General features: G+C 43.4%; 1 protein-coding gene across 1 annotated transcript; it reads left to right on the plus strand.

The window, feature by feature from the left end:
• The first annotated feature begins 216 nt into the window (after positions 1-216).
• Positions 217-18,144, plus strand: LOC124158880 (protein hairy). The gene is made up of 3 exons (XM_046534281.1): positions 217-854; positions 13,543-13,638; positions 16,176-18,144. Exons 1-3 carry the CDS (start codon positions 594-596, stop codon positions 17,148-17,150), a joined length of 1,332 nt encoding a protein of 443 aa, XP_046390237.1. The 5' UTR covers positions 217-593; the 3' UTR covers positions 17,151-18,144.
• Positions 18,145-20,116: the final 1,972 nt, after the last annotated feature.

The raw sequence follows: 20,116 nt of genomic DNA on the forward strand, positions 1-20,116 counted from the left end.
GCGTTGGACGGTTGCCCACGACCGCAGCGGCGAAGTGGAAGGCCCTTGGAGGAGGGGGTGGAGGGAAAGCGGTGGAGGCAATCGTGCGAGGAAGGGGGAGGGACAATGGGGGAAGGGTGACGGCCGCCCGCGGGGGGAAGGGATGGGGGAGCAGTGGGGTGGGAAGGGTTTGTTGTCGGGTTCGGCGGTGGCTGAGGGAGGGTGAGGAGGAAGGAAGGGTGTGGGCTGGGACATTCCAGCGCCCGCTCTCACGCCACTCAAGTCAGTCGAGCTCTGGCACGCGGGCGATCAACACGTGCAGACGTTGAAGTCCCCAGAAGCCTTGAGTAGCTGGTGCGCAGACTACATCACTCGTGTTCCGACCACTTGGTGCGGGAGAGTTATTACGCCGTGTGTGAATCTATCAGTGTGTCCAGGGATAGGGCCGCCTACTTGGTGTGAGCCGTCCCTCGGTATACGCTAAACTGGAAACTTGTTGCTAGTGAGAACCATACGGGGAGGACTCCGGAGCGATTAGGGTGCTTGCTTCCGCAAGGGACCCCCTGTGATTGTGATCTTGTTGAAGGGTTTCGCCGAAGACGGCGGTGCCAGAGATGGGTGCTAGCGGGTCGCCGGGCTCCGCCGGCGTGCCGACGACGGTAGGCGGTAGCCCAATGGTCGTGGTGGGCGGAGGTGTGGTGGCCCCAGCCGGGGCGGTTGGAGGGCCCATGGTCCCGGCCGGCGCACAGGCCGCTCCCGGTGGAAACCCTGGAGGGACCGCTGCGGACGTTGCCGGCTCCAACACCGCTGCCGTCGCTGTCACCGGCAGTGCCATGCCGGCCGCGCACCGCAGGAGCGCCACCGATAACCGAAGGGTAAGTGTTTTCGCCAAAGTCGTCAGCATATTCTCACAGGCTATTTTCTTTGGCTTTTCTCGTCTGACTCATAGCCGTTACATCTGCCCCATGCCCTGCGAGCTACTGCTAGGCATTATCTATTGCACTTGTATAGGAGATAATTACTTCCATTTCCCTTTGCACGTACCCATCTACTCTTCCCATTCGCCTTTCTCGTCATCCTTCTTAGGCTATTAAACTCACGTTGCATCCAACGAACTATCTCTATTAGTAGTGTCATTGACAGGGGACACCTGCGCCGGCGACCAGCCCGCTGTATTTGTAACACATTCTTGATCAATTTTTAGAGAAAATTTTCAAAGTTCAGGTCGCAAACATGCCTGAAACAATGCCTTAGATCTGGGCACCTGTTTGGCAAATATTAATGAATAAACATTTGCTTCTTCCCAAAGCCCAGTGAGACGTCGAAGCAGCAGGCGAATGATTTTTCGCTTAATTTTGGAATTGCGATTGTTTAACGCTGTTGGGGGATGATATAGTGTGTGTGCAGCGGTGTAGCACTGGGAAAGCGAGAGAGTGTCGCCGTCAATCAGTGGCCATGGCCATCCGTGCGTGAGCCAGGCGTGACCGACACCCTGGCTGCCCTCCTAGGCCTGGTTGACCCCGTGTGAAGCTCATCAAGGTTTTCTTTTATTCAACTTCCATGCAGAGAAAGTTCATGTCATCATAGATGAAGGAGTGTGGAATTTCCTTTTTTAGGCCTCAGTGATACTTACGGTTGCAAATCAATGCATTGTTACGAAATAAACACTGTACTTGAGCGTAATTCTACCATAGAAACGGTTCTTCACCACGGAATTCATCCGAAGACCTACATTCTTGTAGGTGCAAGTGCTTTTATCTTGATTCGAAAAGAATGGAGACTTCCTATCAAAGTTTGATACTTCTTAGTATTAATTATTGCAGATAACAAGTCCATTTCGTTACTTGCAATTTTACGGTCTACAACCCTTGAAATGTACCTACTGCTCAACCGCATTAATTCATGCCCTATTGAATGCGTGCGGAGGCACGACGATATATTTCCTTCTTTCAAATGAGACGCTAATTCAATCAATATTCTGCGTGTAACTCACCTCAAAATTTCTCTGAATCATAACAGTTTAAGAGCAAACATTGAAGAGGGAGAATTTCGACCCACGGAAACCCAAAGCGGGCACGAAATCTTTCCGGTCGCATAAATAAACACGTATATACTCGGAATCAGAGAGTTCCACGACGCATTCTGCTTACCGTAAAATAGGCACGTATGTCGGTCAATGCGGACACATCGATGCCCACGCACTCTGCGTTCTTTGTGTGCGGAGAAGTGTCAATATCCGGACGACCTTGCTAGAACTCCGTGGTGGGCATAGGGGAAAAAAGATATACGTGGATGCGAGTGTAATGGATAAAAAAAAAACGGCACACCCATCTCTTGGTCATGTGAGGACGGGTGTGAGTACAGAATAGCGTCATCCCTCCTCCGCAAAAAACATCATCAAGATCTCCGCGGAAGAACGACAATCCTTTCCCATGCGATCGCCGCTCATAATTTACCGTCCTCTTCCCCGCGGTGGTGAGTCATCGGCAGGTACTCCTTTGCCGGCACGCACCGGTTTTCCTCAATGCCTCCGCCGCCTGCCTCATCTTCCCTTTCCTTCCTTATGGAGACGGTTCTCCGCGCCTCGATGTCTGCTCCGAGCGGCGTGGCCGGGTCGACCATCTTTTCCCCCCGGCAACTTCCCTCTCTACTCGCCGCCTACCGAAGATCCGCTCGACGCTCCTTCATACCAGCTCTCGATTTTACAGAACCGAATATATTCATAAGTAAAAGGGATTTTTTTATCCTCATTTCGAGTACCTAAATTGTACGCTTCAAGCTCCATTGATATACTGTATGTTGGCAAAACATTTTCAGTAGAATAGGTGAAAAGTATTTGTTTTCAATGGCGAAATCGGAACCTTACCTCCTCAAGTTTATCAATTAATATTTTAAGGAGGAATGATTTATTACGTTAATTAGTTTATTTAGTAAAATAAAGATGGCTAAAGTGCGCGAAATTAGTGCCGCTAGGGTTTATAGAGGCTTTAAAAATTATTTTTTCAGTCACGGATGCCAAATAAGAGTTTAACGATGACACAGTTAGTTTAGTCAAACCGGCAGTCACTTCTATAAACCTTGCTAAAAATTGTTAGGAAAAACTTACGATGCTCTCGTTTGATAATGCTTGCATTTACTGGACAATAATGAATGAAGTAGACGTAGCAGTCACATATTTGGGAATGTAACGATTACAATAAAATACTAAAATGTAATCGATACAGGTAACTCAGTTACTTTCGCCCATTGCCCGTCACTCCTCCGTCTTTTCTCGGAGGGGTGAAGTCCGGTTGCCGCGATACCTTCCCCTCCTTTGGCTCACGGCGCAACAGGTGTTTGGCAAATGCTTCGCCACGGGGCGGCAACAGTACGTGATATACTCCCTCCCACTCCCTCCTGGATTTCATGTTGATATTTTCTTTTCGTTTCGCTCGCGCTGTTTTTTCCTCGGCCTCTCAAAGTGATTTTTTCTCCAATCCCGTTGTCGTACAAGCGCATACGTTATGAGTGTGGGTTTACCTTTTTGCCCGCGGTCTTTTCCGCCGTAGCGAAAGAGTCGTTGGCGTGTCCACTTCTTCAAGTAACAAGACTGCCTGTCAAAGGGTTACTCATCCGTCCTCCCTGTCTCTGGTCGTTTGTTTGCCTAGCATTTTTGTAGTTACGCCTGTCAGATTTTCGCCTTTTTTTTGCGTGTAGATCGCCGATGGCGGGGTAGGCTAGGGGATGTATCACCGTCGGATCGTCTTCATCAATACGGAATTCCAAGCTGGGTGGTTGGTAATCTCCCGTCAAAGTGTCTGGGAGATTGATACTGAAATGTCAGGAATATAAAATTGCGATAATGCCGTGAATTTAATTTAGTATCGATTCAAATTACTTCATTTCGAGCAACTGCAGTTTGAAAAACGCTTAAGGCCTCGCCAAATAATATGGGTAAATTCCCATAGAAGTTCAAATAACGAAGGTCCAGTCCTTTGAATCGTAAGGTGTGGTACTAAAAGGACGCAGTTCATTGCATACGTGAGAAATGGGCGTCGTATTTATGGGTTTTCTTTGTTTTTTTTCGTTTTATTGTTCTATTTCACCAATGTTAAATAAAATATAAATTACTTACTCTGATTCTTACTCGCTAAAAGCATTACCTAGAGTTATGCACAGCATTTTAATGCCTGACCTGACATAGCAAATATTGCACATATGCATTGTAAATAGATCACACATGACGATAGTAAAATGAGGGTGAGAAGGACTTTCGTTCAATTAAATATTTCTATTCCTGCATGTAAAAGTAAGGCAATGCACTATGAGATGGCTCACAAAGTTGCAACGCTTGATCTGCGAACCGATGTAAATAAAATTTCAGAATGAGTTATCTCACTAAAATGTTGCTTGTGGATTCGCAAATATATCGATGAGACCGTCCTGACTCCCTCAACAACCGAGAAAAACACCAAACGTAATTGGAGAAATGAATCTCGCCAGCCAGGTGCATGAAACCGAGACCAAATTATCAAGCCCGGCGCCGATAGTCCTTGAAATTTTCTCCGAGGAAAATTGTTTTTCACTCCGTAGATACGATTCGTGAGCTTTGAAAAATTATGTCCACTTCGTCACTGTCAAGTGGTCACCGTTGGGGGTGGTCTTGCCGTGTTTACTGAAAGATAGTTCTTGTCGATGCAGTTCCAAGGATTCCAGAGAATGTGTGTGCGTTTCTACTTGCTGTTGGCGGAGAGACGCACCACTGGAGAGTCCTAGGCGGTGGCTTTTGAACTCGCAATCGACCTGATGCCTTGCTATTAGCCGAGTCTCGAAGGGCAATCAGTGGTTGGCAGCCCAATTAGTAATGAATGAAGCTTTTGCGGAAGAAAACCCGAGCATGGCCGCCATAAATTAGTCACTACGCCGAGACAATTTTCTCTTGTCACGTACGCGGCATCTCGTTAAGTGGTTCTAAGGAGAACTTCTTTAATTGATTCTACTCCCGTCTTAGGCATGCTTAAAGATATTCTCATAATTATTGGAATCGTAAAAACAAGACGTATTAGGTTTGATTTATCGGTAGAAACTTTCATTGAATTTTTGGCCGAGCTGACTTTTTTCATTTGAGGTTTTATGTTCCGTGTCACTTGTTAGCACTTTGTTGACCGATGCGAATATGTTTCGTTTCCTTTCACGCTTAATGCTTTAGGAGTTTATAGTGGGTGATTAGGTAACAATCAGGACCGATCAAAGTTATAGCAAGCATCGGGAAGGTCTAATCTTAGCCATTCCAATCAATCCTGGCAATCGATACGATAACAGACTCCAATTAACTTTTATAAAGTATTTATACGAACGTTTTTCCATCTGCATCACCTTATCCGTCGAATAGAGCGTGTCAATTCAAATAGAAATGATATAACGAATTATTATTGGTAAAAGGATAAAACTTTTAGATATTGTTTGGAGAGCAGACATCACGTATTGCATCTAAATTACGAGTGTAAATTAGCAGTTTAATTAAACGTGACGATCGACTGCTACGAAAGAATGAAATCAAAAGCTAGTAAAGAAAAATAAAATTGACAAAGAGTTAAATCGTAAAATTAGGGGGGAAAAAACTTTTCTCTATCTTGAAAAGTAATTCTACCAGATAAAGGAAAAAAAAATCGGTGTAAAAAATTATTAACTTTTTTATTTTCCGAGAAATCATTCGTATACTACGTATCATCAAGCGCGTACAAAAAAACATGGCTAATTTCGTAACTTGCATAATCGTAACCGTCAAATGGTAGGTACTAGAGAAAAATATTACAAGTGATAGCAGGTAAACTAACTCGAAAAGTAAAAGTTTTTCAGATTTAGGCCCTGAGAAATAATGCACGTCTCTAAATAACTAGTTCAAATAACAGACGAACCTCAGCACACACCCACCGGCAGTGGTAGCGATGCGTAGAGGAAATCACAAAGAGATAAAAAGTGAGGGGTTTTGTTTTCGTGAGAGTGAAAAAAAAATCAAGTCCCATTTCGGTTCGGACGACCGATTCCACCCACCCCTTGTCCTGTCTGGCCCGCTTTTTCCCTTTCGGAACGCCCCTGCCGTGGCGCGGGCCGCGCGCCGCTGCACACGAACTGGCGCGGCAATGGCTTCGCTCTCCACGGTGCGGTGGCTTCGCTCCTGCCTCGGCCCACCGCCTGTATACCTCCACGCGCTGCCACTGATAGCGTCCTGCACGCCGCAAGGACACCGGCCGGTGGAAACGTGCGTAACAGATGGGCAAGGTTGGATTGATGGCTGAGATATTCTTTGCCATAGCTTTTGATGATAGCTACTTATCCATGACCGCGAGAGAATTCAATGACGTACTGTCGTTAATAGATATGCACAGTCCAGGAATGTGTACAGTTTTCCATTTTACTGCCAATATTTTTGATTGGGTATTGCTATCAGTGTCTGAATTTTATTACCTTGCCTATTTGCCTTATCCGTTCAGGTTATTTCCACAGGAGGCACAATTTAGTGTTCGCCAGTAACTTGTAATTCTCTGGTGTTCGCTTTTGGCCATGACATCAATGACCCGGTAGGAAACACGAGTAGCCTTCCAAAATCCAATAACTATTTGGCGGTTACTGTGGATTAATGGGCCTCCTGTGATAATTTTCTGCAAGGGTGGTTATTTTAGATTGAGACTAATCATAATTACTAATTAATTTATAGAATTCCAGTGATACTTGTGAATTATAATAGAAAATTATATTGTATTTCCGTTCCAAAGCCATCCTTGTTATATTCAGGCTAATTGAGCTGCTGGGCCGATGGCAAGATGCTACTGAGAGTTAAGGAAGATGACATTCGCATCGTAGGTTCCACGAAAAACCACCCTTTTTTACGCCTTCATATACTTTTACTTTTTATATTTTTTATGTACTGCTGATTTTTTTCCCCGGGCAAAATGGCGGTCGTAGTTCATACCTTCCTGTACCATTTCCGTACCATGGTCGCTTGAATGGAGGAGAAAGCAGAAGAAGTAGGCGAGATATCTCCATGAATTCGATGGGTTTCACTTTCAGTTCCAAAATTAGAAAAGCCACACTGGGAATCAGTTTCAGAATAACTGTGCTTAGCTGTCAACCCATCGCGATGTAGAAAATAGATCTTCAACAGCTGACCTTCCATGGAACCCATCCGGGCTGAAGAAATCTAGTACATCAAATTAGGCGAAGACAGCCCTTACTGCTTATAATTTCGAATCGATCTATTGTGAAATTGGGAGATATTTATTTTCAAAGGGATTTAAACCAGTTGAACCATTTGAACAGTTTCCATTTGTCTTCCTATTTATTATCATGGTAATATGATGAACCAAAGATGGGAGACAACAAATAATTTGGTAGTTACAGGCAGCAAAGTCACTTCCTCTTCCTCGTGGGAATGAAAAACGTTGCGTTATCTTCTCTGTCGAGAATAGAACGATGACCTGCACGTTACTCGTCTTACAATAACGCTCAGGGGATTATGAATAAAACATATTTTGCCACCATCCCTACTGATTGCCTTTGACGGCCGGCGGACGAATGAGGAAAAAAAAACCCTCGGGTGAAGGTGTGGAGGAGTTCAGAAAAACGTGGTTGGCGTAGCGATCCGTCTCAATCCGTGCGGAGAAATCCCTTCCTGCCGTGATGCATGGGAGAAGGGTCGGGAGCAGAAAAAAATACACGGCACCTCCTCCTTTTACCGCCACCCACGCCCTGTGACCACATCCTCCTGCGCCGAGTCACGCCTGAGAGTCGAAGAAAAAAAAAATGAAAAGACGGCTGAGCGCGCGCAGCCAGACTGGCGCGACTCCTACACCAACACTACCACGCGTCAGACTACTTAAGTAGGCGGGCGGCGATGTCTCGAAGTTACGTTTTCGATTGAGTCGAAACTGCCGCGATTCGAATCTGTTTGGACACTATGCTGCGTTCATTTTTTTCCCGGAGATGGCTATCTTCAGCCAGAATGAAACGTATAGATATCGTACTGACCACCTGATTTTAATTCTACCTACTCCTCTACTGTGTATACCTGTTGATGATCGCAAGCCAATCGAAACACGCGTAGTAGAGTTTGTGAAATTAAAATTAAGTGGGCAGCAAAATATCTTTGTGCGTGATTAAATATGGTGTTCCACGATATATTTCCTGAAAAAGTTTACATCTCTTCAGGCAGGTTGGAGGATCACTTGTGGATATGACCGATATTTGAGGTCAATCCTGCTTACCTGTGGTTGAGGTCAGTCAGTTGGCGCCTTAAATAATCCTTTTCGCGTAGAGTCACCATGCGTAGTGTTAGCTAACGACAGATGAGGTGCGACGTTTGACAAAAATAAGGATTATGTTAATTAAGGGAACGCGTAATTATTTGAAGACCTCAAGGTAGCCAATCAAGAAGGTATCTATTTTTTCTACTCTGAATTTTGGAGTAAAAAATTTACGTCTCTATTTCCTGCATAAGTAAATATTCATCAACAATAGGTTTAGTTACAACGCTATCCGATTCGAATGATAACACCCCGGGCGTTACTTGCACGGCAAAGTGTTCCCGGCAAATTCACTCTCCATCTTAGAGGCTATGTACATTATTGCCATGTCATCTGATGATTTTTTCAGGAAACAATAGGTTTCATACACCATTCAGTCTCATTACGACCGCCATCATCACAACCTATTCTACTATCCTATTTCCTCCAGCACAAAAGCAGCTGCAACACGTGGTCGCCATTAAGATCCGAAACCGCAAGGACGGGAGATTAGCCACGGAGCATTCGAGAAAGTGCATGTTCGAATTACTATCTCGCCGCAGCAAAATCGATCCTCGTCAGGAACCGACGGACGTCGCTCTCAATAATCGCGATAATTTCGCCCTTTCACCGGAGGCAGCGCCTTGTTGGGCAGGCTAGACCGTGGGACCGCTGCTCTTTACGCTAAAGGTCAAGCTGCGCTCCGGGGCTACGATTTACTCCGTTTTTACCGGCAAAAGAATCGTACGCAGGCGCGTATTTCCATTCCCGCTGTCGGCCAGGAAAGTACGCATTAACTCTCCCCTACGAAACAATATTTTGGAGCGATTTCAATCCAGATTGAAGTCTACGGGGTGAAATTTCTCACAAATAATCCTTTGATGCATAAGTATTAGTTTTATGCCGCTGCTTTCACTTCAAAGGTTACATGTTTTCTATTTCACCTCTTCGACTTCGGGTATGGAGCTCAGTCATGGCTATCCAAAGCTAATGTGTTTTTCTACTTTATTACCGTATCGTATGAGAATCACTTATTATATTTTGAATTATTGTATTAACTTATATCTGTACCATATTTACACGAAAACTTATCGTGAGCTCCGAAAGTTACCTAATCCCTTGAAAAAAATGCTGATTACTTCTCAGTTTTCCCTGAGAATTTCCGCTCCTTTTCACTTTGAGTATAAACTGACCTCTATTTACTTCCTCGGATTATCTTATGTGCGAATAGAGGTAGGAATAGGCTCTTTGATGAAGTTCACTGTTCCGTCACAAAGTTTTCTTTAAAATGTACAAAGGCGAGGAGCCATACATCGTCTATTACAAACCATGAGGTACGTCTCAATAAGGACCTCATAATAGAGGGGAATATATGTTTACTCTAAGCTTGACAATTCCTGGATCAGTAAAGGAAACAGAAAGTAAACAGCGGGACAGTCGACAAAATTACATCCGTATTCACTCATAAGGGCGTGGAGAGCATGAAAAGTGCGAGTGGATAGCATGGACCATTCAAGGAACACTGCTTCCTCATAGTATTGGATTCATTTCACGTGTATCTCTTTAGTGCACCTTCATGTATGAATTCAAGGAGTCATACCGCCTCCCCGAGTTTACACCCGCAATTACAACGTGACTTCTCCCAGGAGCCGCCGTGCCCATTCAGCCGACGCAAGACAATTCCGAGAACACCTGTTATAATAAGACAACGAGGGCGCTCCGCTCCCACGAAAGGGATGGTCCACCAAGGGAATGAACACTAAAACCTCGACCCGGGACGTTATTACGAGCCGGTAATGACGGTATTCTTGGGCTCGCTTTAGTTTTGATGGTCGCCAAAGGTAAGGGGCGTTTCGCTGACTTTGCAAAAAAAGTTTTTGCTCGTCCTTTGAGGCTGCTTTTTCGGTTGCAAGAAGGTCTTAAAAGGGAGGCAAATTACGGACGTTTAAGGAGAATAATATCGGAGGCTGGGGGTGGGTTACGCTCTTAAAAAAATAACTCGAACCTTATGTGCGTGGGGTTCCTCTGGAGGGTGGAACTTTTGTGTAATTCCCAATGAGTTTTCCAAACGATGGCCATTCTCTCAAAAAATTTTTAGCTTCGTCTCGACCATACCTTCGTGAAGGATTGTGTGAAGGTTATTTCTCTCCGGGATAATGCTCAGTAAAAGCGTTTTCCTCCAGAAACTACGGTCATTTTTCACAACCCGTCCCATGTTTTCAGCATTCATAACTCTCCACGCCCTCTCGGTTTCCCATTAAAAATCTGGGATAATGCTTGGTGATGCGGTATTATGGGGTATTTCAGGGAATTTTCGCTGAAATATGGAAGCTTAAAGATGGAGAGTAGATATATGTTAGAGGCAAACCTGTAAAACATGGCTTACAGCAATTCTTGACGAAAAAAGCCGTCGACACACATCAGCAAAGAAATTTTCCACGGTGAATTCATGAAATGCTTACCAAGAATCCTGAAAGGTGACCATGGAAAGAATAGGCTATTTTGCTGTGGTTAATAATCCTGTGGAGTGTAGGAAGCACTCCAAAATTATGGTTACAGCAAATTGTAACCACTATAATATGCTATATTTTCTGAGAATTTTCTCGCATTATTTTCTACTCCGAAAGATTTTGGTTGGATTTTACTTTGGTTATATATCTTCATTGTTCCTTCCTCCATTTGCTTCTTTTACACCGCGATAGTTTGTTACTCAACATTCAAGACTTGAAAGTCGTATTCATGAGGGCTTTCCGTTAAGGCGATTCAAAGTTGAAGATTGCTGTGATCCAATAAAGGATATAATTTCATGCACCTCGCAAAAGTTGCTCATTTTTAGACGCATATCTCTTATATTTATAAATTTTATAGAGTGATATATCCCTTGGTCCCCCTGAGATAGTATAAAACCACCGCTTGCGCTCTGTTCCAGACGTCGAGAGAACTTTTTTCAGTTTAAATGACGTGAAAAGTGGCGCCGAATAGCTTCGGGAACTACTAGGCGGCTTCTCCCTACCGCCGTTGAGCCGACTGCTACCTTGCGGTGAAAGTGTGAACTCGCTGCAGTCCGATATTTTTCTCCCGCGACGGAAGCCAGCCCGCTTACCGTGAACGGATGGATGATCGACCACTCGAGTGTTTTCCTGTTATGGATGCATATAGGAATTGTTGAAATGTCACGCTGAAAATGTATATGTTATTAGTATTTCAAACCTTAAAATAAATTCAGTATATCATGAGTTACTGAATCGGGAACATTTTGCGGAGTTAGGAGCAAAATTGGTGTATACATTGGAGCTGGAAATTCAAAACCTATTAAAAGGTTTTTAAATTCTTATCGCCTAGACCTGAGCTCGATCTAATATTCCCTTTAATTGGCTATGATACCAAAGAGATGAATTATGTTTTGCACTTGAGAGTGAAGATAACAATAAGTGGATATTTAGAATAAAGTTATGCGTGTTTTCATTGAAAAATATTTATTTGCCTCCATGCTAGGTGTTGCAGTGCCGTAACGTGCTATTTACATAGTCATCACTTGTAGTTACGAAACGTAAGATAATACGTGAAACGGATGAGTGTGTTAAGATAAAAACCTTTCTTCTTTGTATAAAAAACGCTCGTGAAAGCATTAACTATTTGATTAGTGGCAACTCTTTTTTCTTTCAAAATCACGCAGGGTTGAAGTTTCACCCACATTCGTTTGGTTTCGGGGCGTCGAAACGGTTAGCGTGTGTGGTACGTCGCGTCCTTACTTGGTCTGTAAGCACGGCCGCCTGCCTTCTCAGAGGCGTGCTTCCTCAACGGGCGATAAATTGCTTCCCACGCCAAGCTACGTCCACGCGCCGCGGCGTCGAGGCACCTTGCCCGCCTTCTAATCGGATAGCTCACGCGCCGCCGGATGTAGAGCCGCCGCCGCCGACGGAGATTTCAACGCGTGGATCGTGCGTCACGCCACGGAGGGCGGAGAAAGGGAGGTAGGGGAGGGGAGGTCTTCCTTCGCCTCAGGTTCGCCTTTGTCTCAAGCGATTTTCTCTTGTCTTTCTCGCTTGCCCACTCGGAGCGCGTTGCCTTGCGTTAGGTTTATGGTCACACTGACGGCACCTCCTGAATACCCTTGAATAATTTCTCCAAGTATTTAGAGTATATTTTTCATGCTTCATCTAGCAGAATTCCAAAAATTATGAAAGATAGGACTCGCAACTTTCGAAAAAATAGTATTTTATTGGAAATCTGACTAAGTTTCATGAAAAGTATTTTCTGGAAGTATATAAAGGACGTTTTCAGGCGTATTTGCTATGGTACCACGTTATATAATAATACAATATGTAATAATAATAATGAAAAATACTCATCGTTAATCACGGTTTGCAGCGTTTACAGGCCTTTTGAAACATCGAGTATACTGACAGGAGGCGCTGCTGCCATAGTCAGTAAAATATATGAATCTTCATATAGAACGAAATTCACAATCACTGCCGATATTAAGATCACGTGACCTATCCTATATTATTCACTAGACTTCTGCTTTTTTATCTTTGATAAATTTTAAATTGAACCTGGGGGCATTATATAAGGTGACCTCCATCTAAGTTGAATACGTAACGTATTTTAATTAAGCCTAACACCAGGATGACTAGAAAGGCTAGGAGGTATTATGAGGGATAAACCTATCAAAACTGCTTGGCAATAAAGGCAATATTTCATCCTATCTCCAGAATTTAACACTTAGAACTGGTAGAAACTTTCAGTTGACAATGTGCATTTATGCCCTTACGCTATACCAGTGGCGCAGCGAGGGGGAGGTTTTGGGGGATAAACCCCCCCCAGAGCTCAGAGAAATTTTTAATTTTAATCCATTTTACTTAATTGGATTGATATTACTAATAAAATAGAGTAAATATTGATAAATTATCCCTCAGAAAGTCGTAAAACTCACCATTTTGAAAAATTTATCTTAAAATTTCGCAATTTATTATCTCGCACCCACCGCTTATCCTGGTGGGTACTCCATACCCCCAAACACCTAGGTATTAGTTGCATAAAAACCCCCTCCAGCTGCGCCCCTGCGCTATACCACTTATTTAGTATCTTAGACGACACTTACCTCGTATCTCTTGATAACTCAAACCACGGATAGCTTTCCCTAGTTCATTCCGAACAAGAAATATCCCTGGTGATGAGATCTTTACTTTGCATTTGGTTAGATGTTTATTTTTCATTCCTGCTATGTCACTTTAAATAATTTCCTTTCCTTTCACCCCGATTGTGTCGCTCATCTGGCTCTTTTTGATCTCCTTTGCAGAGCAATAAGCCGATCATGGAGAAGCGGCGGAGAGCCAGAATTAACAACTGCTTGAACGAACTTAAGGCCCTCATCCTGGACGCCACCAAGAAAGACGTAAGTATCAGGTTACCCCCGCTATTTCTCGAGAGTCGGTGCCATAAGAAGCATTCGAATCTCAAACACTTACATTTTCCTCTCTTTGCTTGCCCGCTTAGTATTTTCCATTGAACGGCCGGCTCGAATTACGCGATGATTTCCTTTCTCTCCCAACAGCTATGTTTTTTTACGCATTAGCCTTTTGTGAGTGCAGTTCGAACATTAACGGGACGACCCATTCGAAGAGTTCGTATTTCAAGAATCACTCCATAATCTCCAGGAATGAAGTCTTTTTAAATGTCCTCGATGATTGGAGGCTTAAGTGGGACTGTCGGCAAAAAAATGGAATCAAAGTAAAGAAATTCGAGAGAACTTTTAAGTCATCGGGTTACGCTTTGTAGGGAAGGAATCGTTATTTCGCGTTCTGCAAAATACGATGCAGTCGACGCGAAGGAATGCGAGTTCTTTAAGTACACCGAGTGCTATTTCTCATCTGCTTGTAATTCTACCTCTAAGGAAAATGACTGCGGCGCAATTTGGAAACTCAATCACTTCATGAGCCATTTATGATTCTGGGGATAATTACGGACTGCCCAAGTGCGCTCAAAAGTCTTAACTGGCTTGTTGAAAGGGGTCATAAAGTAATTAAAAAGGGCAAGCTCTTTCACCAACCGGTAATTCAACAGTGAACATTTATCGTTGAACAAACGTTTGTTCCCTTAACCCATCGCAATTGGCCTACAGTTCACCTGCCTGGTGGTCCTGGGGAAATCAAGTTCATTAAAAAAAATAAGGAAAGCCAATTATGTCCTTCACAAAAAATGAGTCTATGGCAATTACACTCGACGCTCGAGTACTTTTTTCATGTACTTAACGGCTTTGGAACACCTAAATTAGGTGAGTGCAGATTTCTCCTTTCCCACGGCATTCAAGGTGCTAATTTTTACTTGAGGAAACAATTTACTTTTTTTTTAAGTCTCCACTTTCATTCGTCTTTCCTCCAAATTTTAATTTCCTTGCGAGGTGAAAAATATCGTTTTTTTAGCTCTCGAGCACTCAATTCGCGAACCGTTTCACTCTAAGTACATTTTTGTGTCTCAATCCGATCCTGGTCATTACTTATGTCCGAAGAGATTTAGCCAACGGGCGGATTTCCATTGGATTGGGTCCCGACGAGACTTTCTGTCGAGAGCATTCCGTCAACCCATTAGCAGGTGTTTGGGCATCGTATTTTGTTACCCCCCCTGAACGCAAAGTGATTGGATGAGTCCAGATGGGAGAAGCTCATAGCGTGAGCTCGGAAGGTGCTAAAAACCAATTCTCTTCAACTCCACCGACTTTGGAGGCCGTGAAAGGAGTTCTCCATATTTGTGAGCGGAGAACGCAGGAAAATTTACATAATGAGGTCGAGTCGGCCCATCTGTCTCGATTGAAACCGTCGTATCCGATGACCACCGCGATGGCTCCGAGGATTTTTAAATTGCGAACAATCCCAGCTTTAAGGGCTTCATCGTGGTGTCGGCATCGGTGCCGCTGAGTTGGCGTGATTCCAATCGAAATCCTCTCATTATGAGCCTCATTTGCCAAATTAGGCGTCATTTAGATGCTTCGAGAGTTCGTTACGGGGCTCAGTGGATTTCATCTCCTTTATTCGGGATAATCAATTTGATCCCACCCAACTCAGTTTCCCTCTTATTATTTGTAGTGGAAATCAGGAATTTCTTGGAAACTTTGTCACTTGATTTAATGAGGGTACGGTGATGCTTAACTTTATTTAATCTTGAATGATTATTCATGATGGTGTAGAATATTCGTGCCAAGAAGGAATATATACAACAGACCTGTGAACATTGAACATCACCATTATTATTTGTGCCCTGCAGTCGTAGAAGCGTTCGATTGAGAACGAAGATAATAACCTGTAATGGGTTATCCTGAGGTAACATTCCTTTGAGTCATTTTTACCAGTACGGGAAGGTCTTTGCTAAAATTTTTGACGACAACTCCGTTCAGTCAATAGGCTTTTCACTCAGCCTTTTAGTGATTTGTAATCTTCCAATATTTCCCGTTTCCTTTGTAGCCGTAGCCAGTCTTAATATTAGATTTATTATCTTCAACCCTCCATTTCCGCTCGATATTTATGTCTCCATATGAACGCAGTTTACTAATCATACTCCTCCAAAGAACTTGTTTACTCCAATGAACTCCAACTTACTTGTTTTACTAAATATTGCACTCTCATCTGTGTTTTGACTACATTTTATGCTTCACAGTCAAGGACTTCTGACCTATTACTCAGAAATAAAATCTCTAATAGTTGAATGTGAATAAGTTGCAAATTGCACGAAGAAAAGAGAATCATACTTCTAGATGATCATTATACTTGCAGAAATATTACTAAATATCTCATTTCATTGATTTAGAAACATATTCTTTTCATCGCATATTTTAATTTTAACGGTTAAACTTTCTCGGTATAATTAATCAGTGAGGTAAATATAATCTTCTGCTCGGATTTAGCTAACCAAAATTTTTCTTTCTTGTCTACCCCACAGCCAGCGAGACATTCCAAGCTCGAGAAAGCTGACATCTTGGAGATGACCGTCCGGCACTTGGAAACGCTGAGGAGACAACGCGCCGCACTCTCCGCGGCCGCCGACCCAACCATCCTCAACAAGTACAAGGCGGGCTTCAGCGAGTGCGCCGCGGAGGTGTCCAGGTTCCTCATGAGGCACTCTGCAGACGCGTCCGAGGCCAACTCCGCTTCATCCTCACCCTCCATGGACCAACACTTCAAGCGGAGGCTGCTCTCCCATCTAACCCACTGCCTCAACGGCGTGTCCACCACCGAGAACGGAGGCAACGCTCCAGCCAGGCCACCAGCGGAGCCCATGGACGACTCCCCTCCTCTGCCGCCCCTGGCCCCCAAGCAGGGTCCAGGCGTTCCCGGCGGCATGGCACCCTCTGCCCAGGCGACCTCCGCCCTCTTCGCCGCCACCGGCCTCCAGCTGCTCCCGACGCGACTGCCCAACGGAGACATCGCTCTGGTCCTCCCTGCCCAACAGCAGAGGACGACCTCACCCAACTCCGCCTTCCGGGTGCAACCACCCCCACCATCCACGACGCCTTCTTCGTCGTGTTCCTCCTCGGAGAACCCTGGGTCGCCTCCGCCCCTTCTGGCCGTGCCCACCCCCGCCTTCCACCCCTCGAGGACCGCCTCCACGGCCTCCTGCTCTTCCTCCGCCTCCTCCTCCGCCTCCATGTCCCCGGTGGCCTTCGACACCCCCGGCGCTTTTGCGCTGACCGTCCCCAGGCTGAGTCCAGGGAGGATCCAGGCCGTGAAGCCGGTCGCGGTGGTTGCTGGGTCTCCGGCGGCGCAGCCACCAATGTCCAGGGCGACTGCCGAGACCATGGGCCGCACCAGGCCGATGAGCCCGCCGCTCCAGAAGCCCCTCTCGCTTGTGATGAAGAGGTGTCCGGCTCAGGAAGAGATCAGGGAGGAGGATGGATGCCCCTGGAGGCCTTGGTAGATGGCTTGTGTACTTGTCCATCTCCAGAAAAGACTGTTTCTCTCAAAGAATCACATAGTGGAAACTCCTCAAGATGTACATACATAGACTATGCTTGTGTTGATAATGGGATTGATTTTCGCGAATCGTGGAACTGAGTCAAAATGATGACACCAGCGACGCGATAGTCCATCTCTGCTTCACATCAAGGGCCTTTCCGGCCATTAACGGTATCCTACGGGTTACTGACTACGTGTATAGCTGTAAATATGTTAATTTCTTAATGCTTATGTTGATTTCATGATTATCACTTATGTATCCTTGACTTCAAGTCAGAATGATGCTGAAACAAACAATGTGGTACTCGTGCCTTAAACATTTCCTCTGCACCGTTCACCATATTTTCTTATAAAATTTTGTACGAAATATGTGTCTTAGAAATAAGAGGTATTTTTGAATTCATATTCACCATTCGTTGCAATGCACCGAACATTCGTTGTAAGTGCATCGAACGAAATTTGAAGTATCTAGCATGCTGAATTTCACATTTACAGCCCTCAAGAGTGGGTTCAATCACCAAGGTGCCTTCTATGACTTAATCCTAGCAATAAGCACATACTATGACTATTTTTGTACCAACTCACGTGCCTACTGAGATTTAGAGGTTTGTTTATTCATATTGCATTTAATATCTCATGAATCAATGATTCATGTACTGTGATCTCCAATATAAAAGTGTATTTTAGTGGCGTTTGACAATTGACGCAACACCTTTAAGTGGCCATTAGGAGGGGGTGAAAAGAAAAAGTGGAAATTATTGAATTGTGCAATCTAAATATTTGTATTTTTGTCGTATATTATGCCTTTACGAACATTCTGTGATTTGTATATACATATACAGGTAACAATTGTGCCTTAAAACAACAAGATTACAAAAGTCTTCCATTGTTGTAAGAATTTTTCATATAGAAATGAGTATTTATGTTTATAAAGTTAATTAAATATTTTAATTATACTTCTGAGTTTCTAATTTACATTTTCCTTTATCTTTAATCTAATTTATGAAATTATTTGAGGACTACCTGCACACATATACGTAAAACTCTTCGGTTAACGTTAAAGGAAAAGAAAAATTTAATTTCCTGGTACTGCTTTCAATGATTTATGACACAAAATGTTTTAGTGTAGTCTGTGCAAACTACATTAGTTGAAATTTCATATTAGTAGATGGTAACGTCAGCAATTGGAATTCTCCGAGGTGATGCTATCTTGAAGAAACATTCTCTCTGCCAGACAATCACACACAATAAATATATTTCTTAGCACAACTTTGGCCCATAAAGTTCTTCAGCTACTTTAAATGGCAATTTACAAATCTTACGCATACTTTCAGCTCATGACTACGTGTGTCCATGAATGCAAAATGATACTGGAGGTTAATGATGGATTCAATGCCATGCATCTAGAAAACAGTGGAAAGTGATAAAAATTACTGCCATAAAATATTCTCCGAATTCCTATTGGAGTTTTTGCCAAAGAGGCTAGTTCGAAACAGTCTTAAACATTGAAAATGCTGTAAGAATGAAGAGGAGGTGAAAAAAGAAATGGATTTCACGCCGGAAAGGTGTACATTCTGTCCATTATTATCTATTTATGCTCTTTATTTCAAACGAAATAAGCTAAATCAAAAGTTAAAAACAATTCTTTAACATAATCGGCTTTAAGTTTGGGAAAACTAATTTGCAAAAACTAATACGCATGGCATACACACCTTCATGAAGTACCTTTGTAGTAAAGGTTAAATTTCCCAGAAAATTGCTCTTATTTAAAATATTTCCATGATACAATTGAGAGTTAGCTCTACATGAATTTCTTTCTGCGAGGGAGTTATTTACCAACATGAGGAATACTCTACTAGGGACTGCAGTACGAGCTAACCCACCCACGAGTTTACATTTTTAACAAAAAATCCACGATTCAGGGATATTTTGGCTAAAAATGTAGTAAATGTTGTAATAGATGAAAGAGAAAAATGAACAACAATAAAAAAATGAAGATTCGGTAACTTTTGTGACCACTAAGCGTATGCAGTCAAAGATACTGCACACAAATGATCCTAAAATGAAGCGACCCATGTAAAGGGAAGAAAAGTAACAACTTTTTAATCTCAAATCCGCTTAAACTATAAGGAAAATAATGGGTTATGGTATCAACTAAGGCGAGAAAAACACCTGAAACCATCGTCATCCCTCTAATAAAGCGAATTCGAGCCGAGTTTCGCTGATGCGATGTAAAAGCTTTTTGCCTCCAGCAAATCGTACGCTGTTGGAATTTTCACACATTCCAGAGTGCCTTTCAAGCCTAAGGATATAAGAGGATCGCGTGAAGAGTTGAGTGAAGTATTAAGGCAACTGTGTCCTCACGACTTCGAGGTCGAGTTACGTGCCTAATGTCCTGGCAGACAACGACCACCCAACACTTCCCCATCTCGTGACGTCTTGACGGCAGTAAGGGGAGAATTCCAATCCCTACATTCCAAAGTCCCATGCAATGCAATAATATGCAATTTCAAAGTATTGTCTACCTCTCCATTGTGTCCAAGACACCTCTAGAGGGGCTAGGTAAGGGAGTAAGTACATTGTACAGTAGTACAATGCAGAAACCAATTGAAGAACCTTTAAAGACCTTCCCTTTTTGATAAAAAATGGCTTAAAGGAATAAGATCAGCCGAGCTGGGCATGATGGAGTGGAATTTTTGCATTTTGAAAGAAAGAAACACTTTAGATTTCCCTCGGTTTTAAACTTTTATTCCCGACCAAGGTTTCGATGTTAATACATTATCTTCAAGCTACAAAATAGTTCTATCACTATTTTATATCTTGAAGATGATGTAAGTATCATCGAAGCCTAGGTTGGGAATGAAAGTTTACAACCGTGGGAGATCGTGTTTCTTTCAAATCTTACAGGAAGGTTACTCCTGCATAATC

The sequence above is a fragment of the Ischnura elegans genome, chromosome 5, assembly GCF_921293095.1.
Source record: "Ischnura elegans chromosome 5, ioIscEleg1.1, whole genome shotgun sequence".
In the NCBI taxonomy this organism is placed as follows: Eukaryota; Metazoa; Arthropoda; class Insecta; order Odonata; family Coenagrionidae; genus Ischnura; species Ischnura elegans.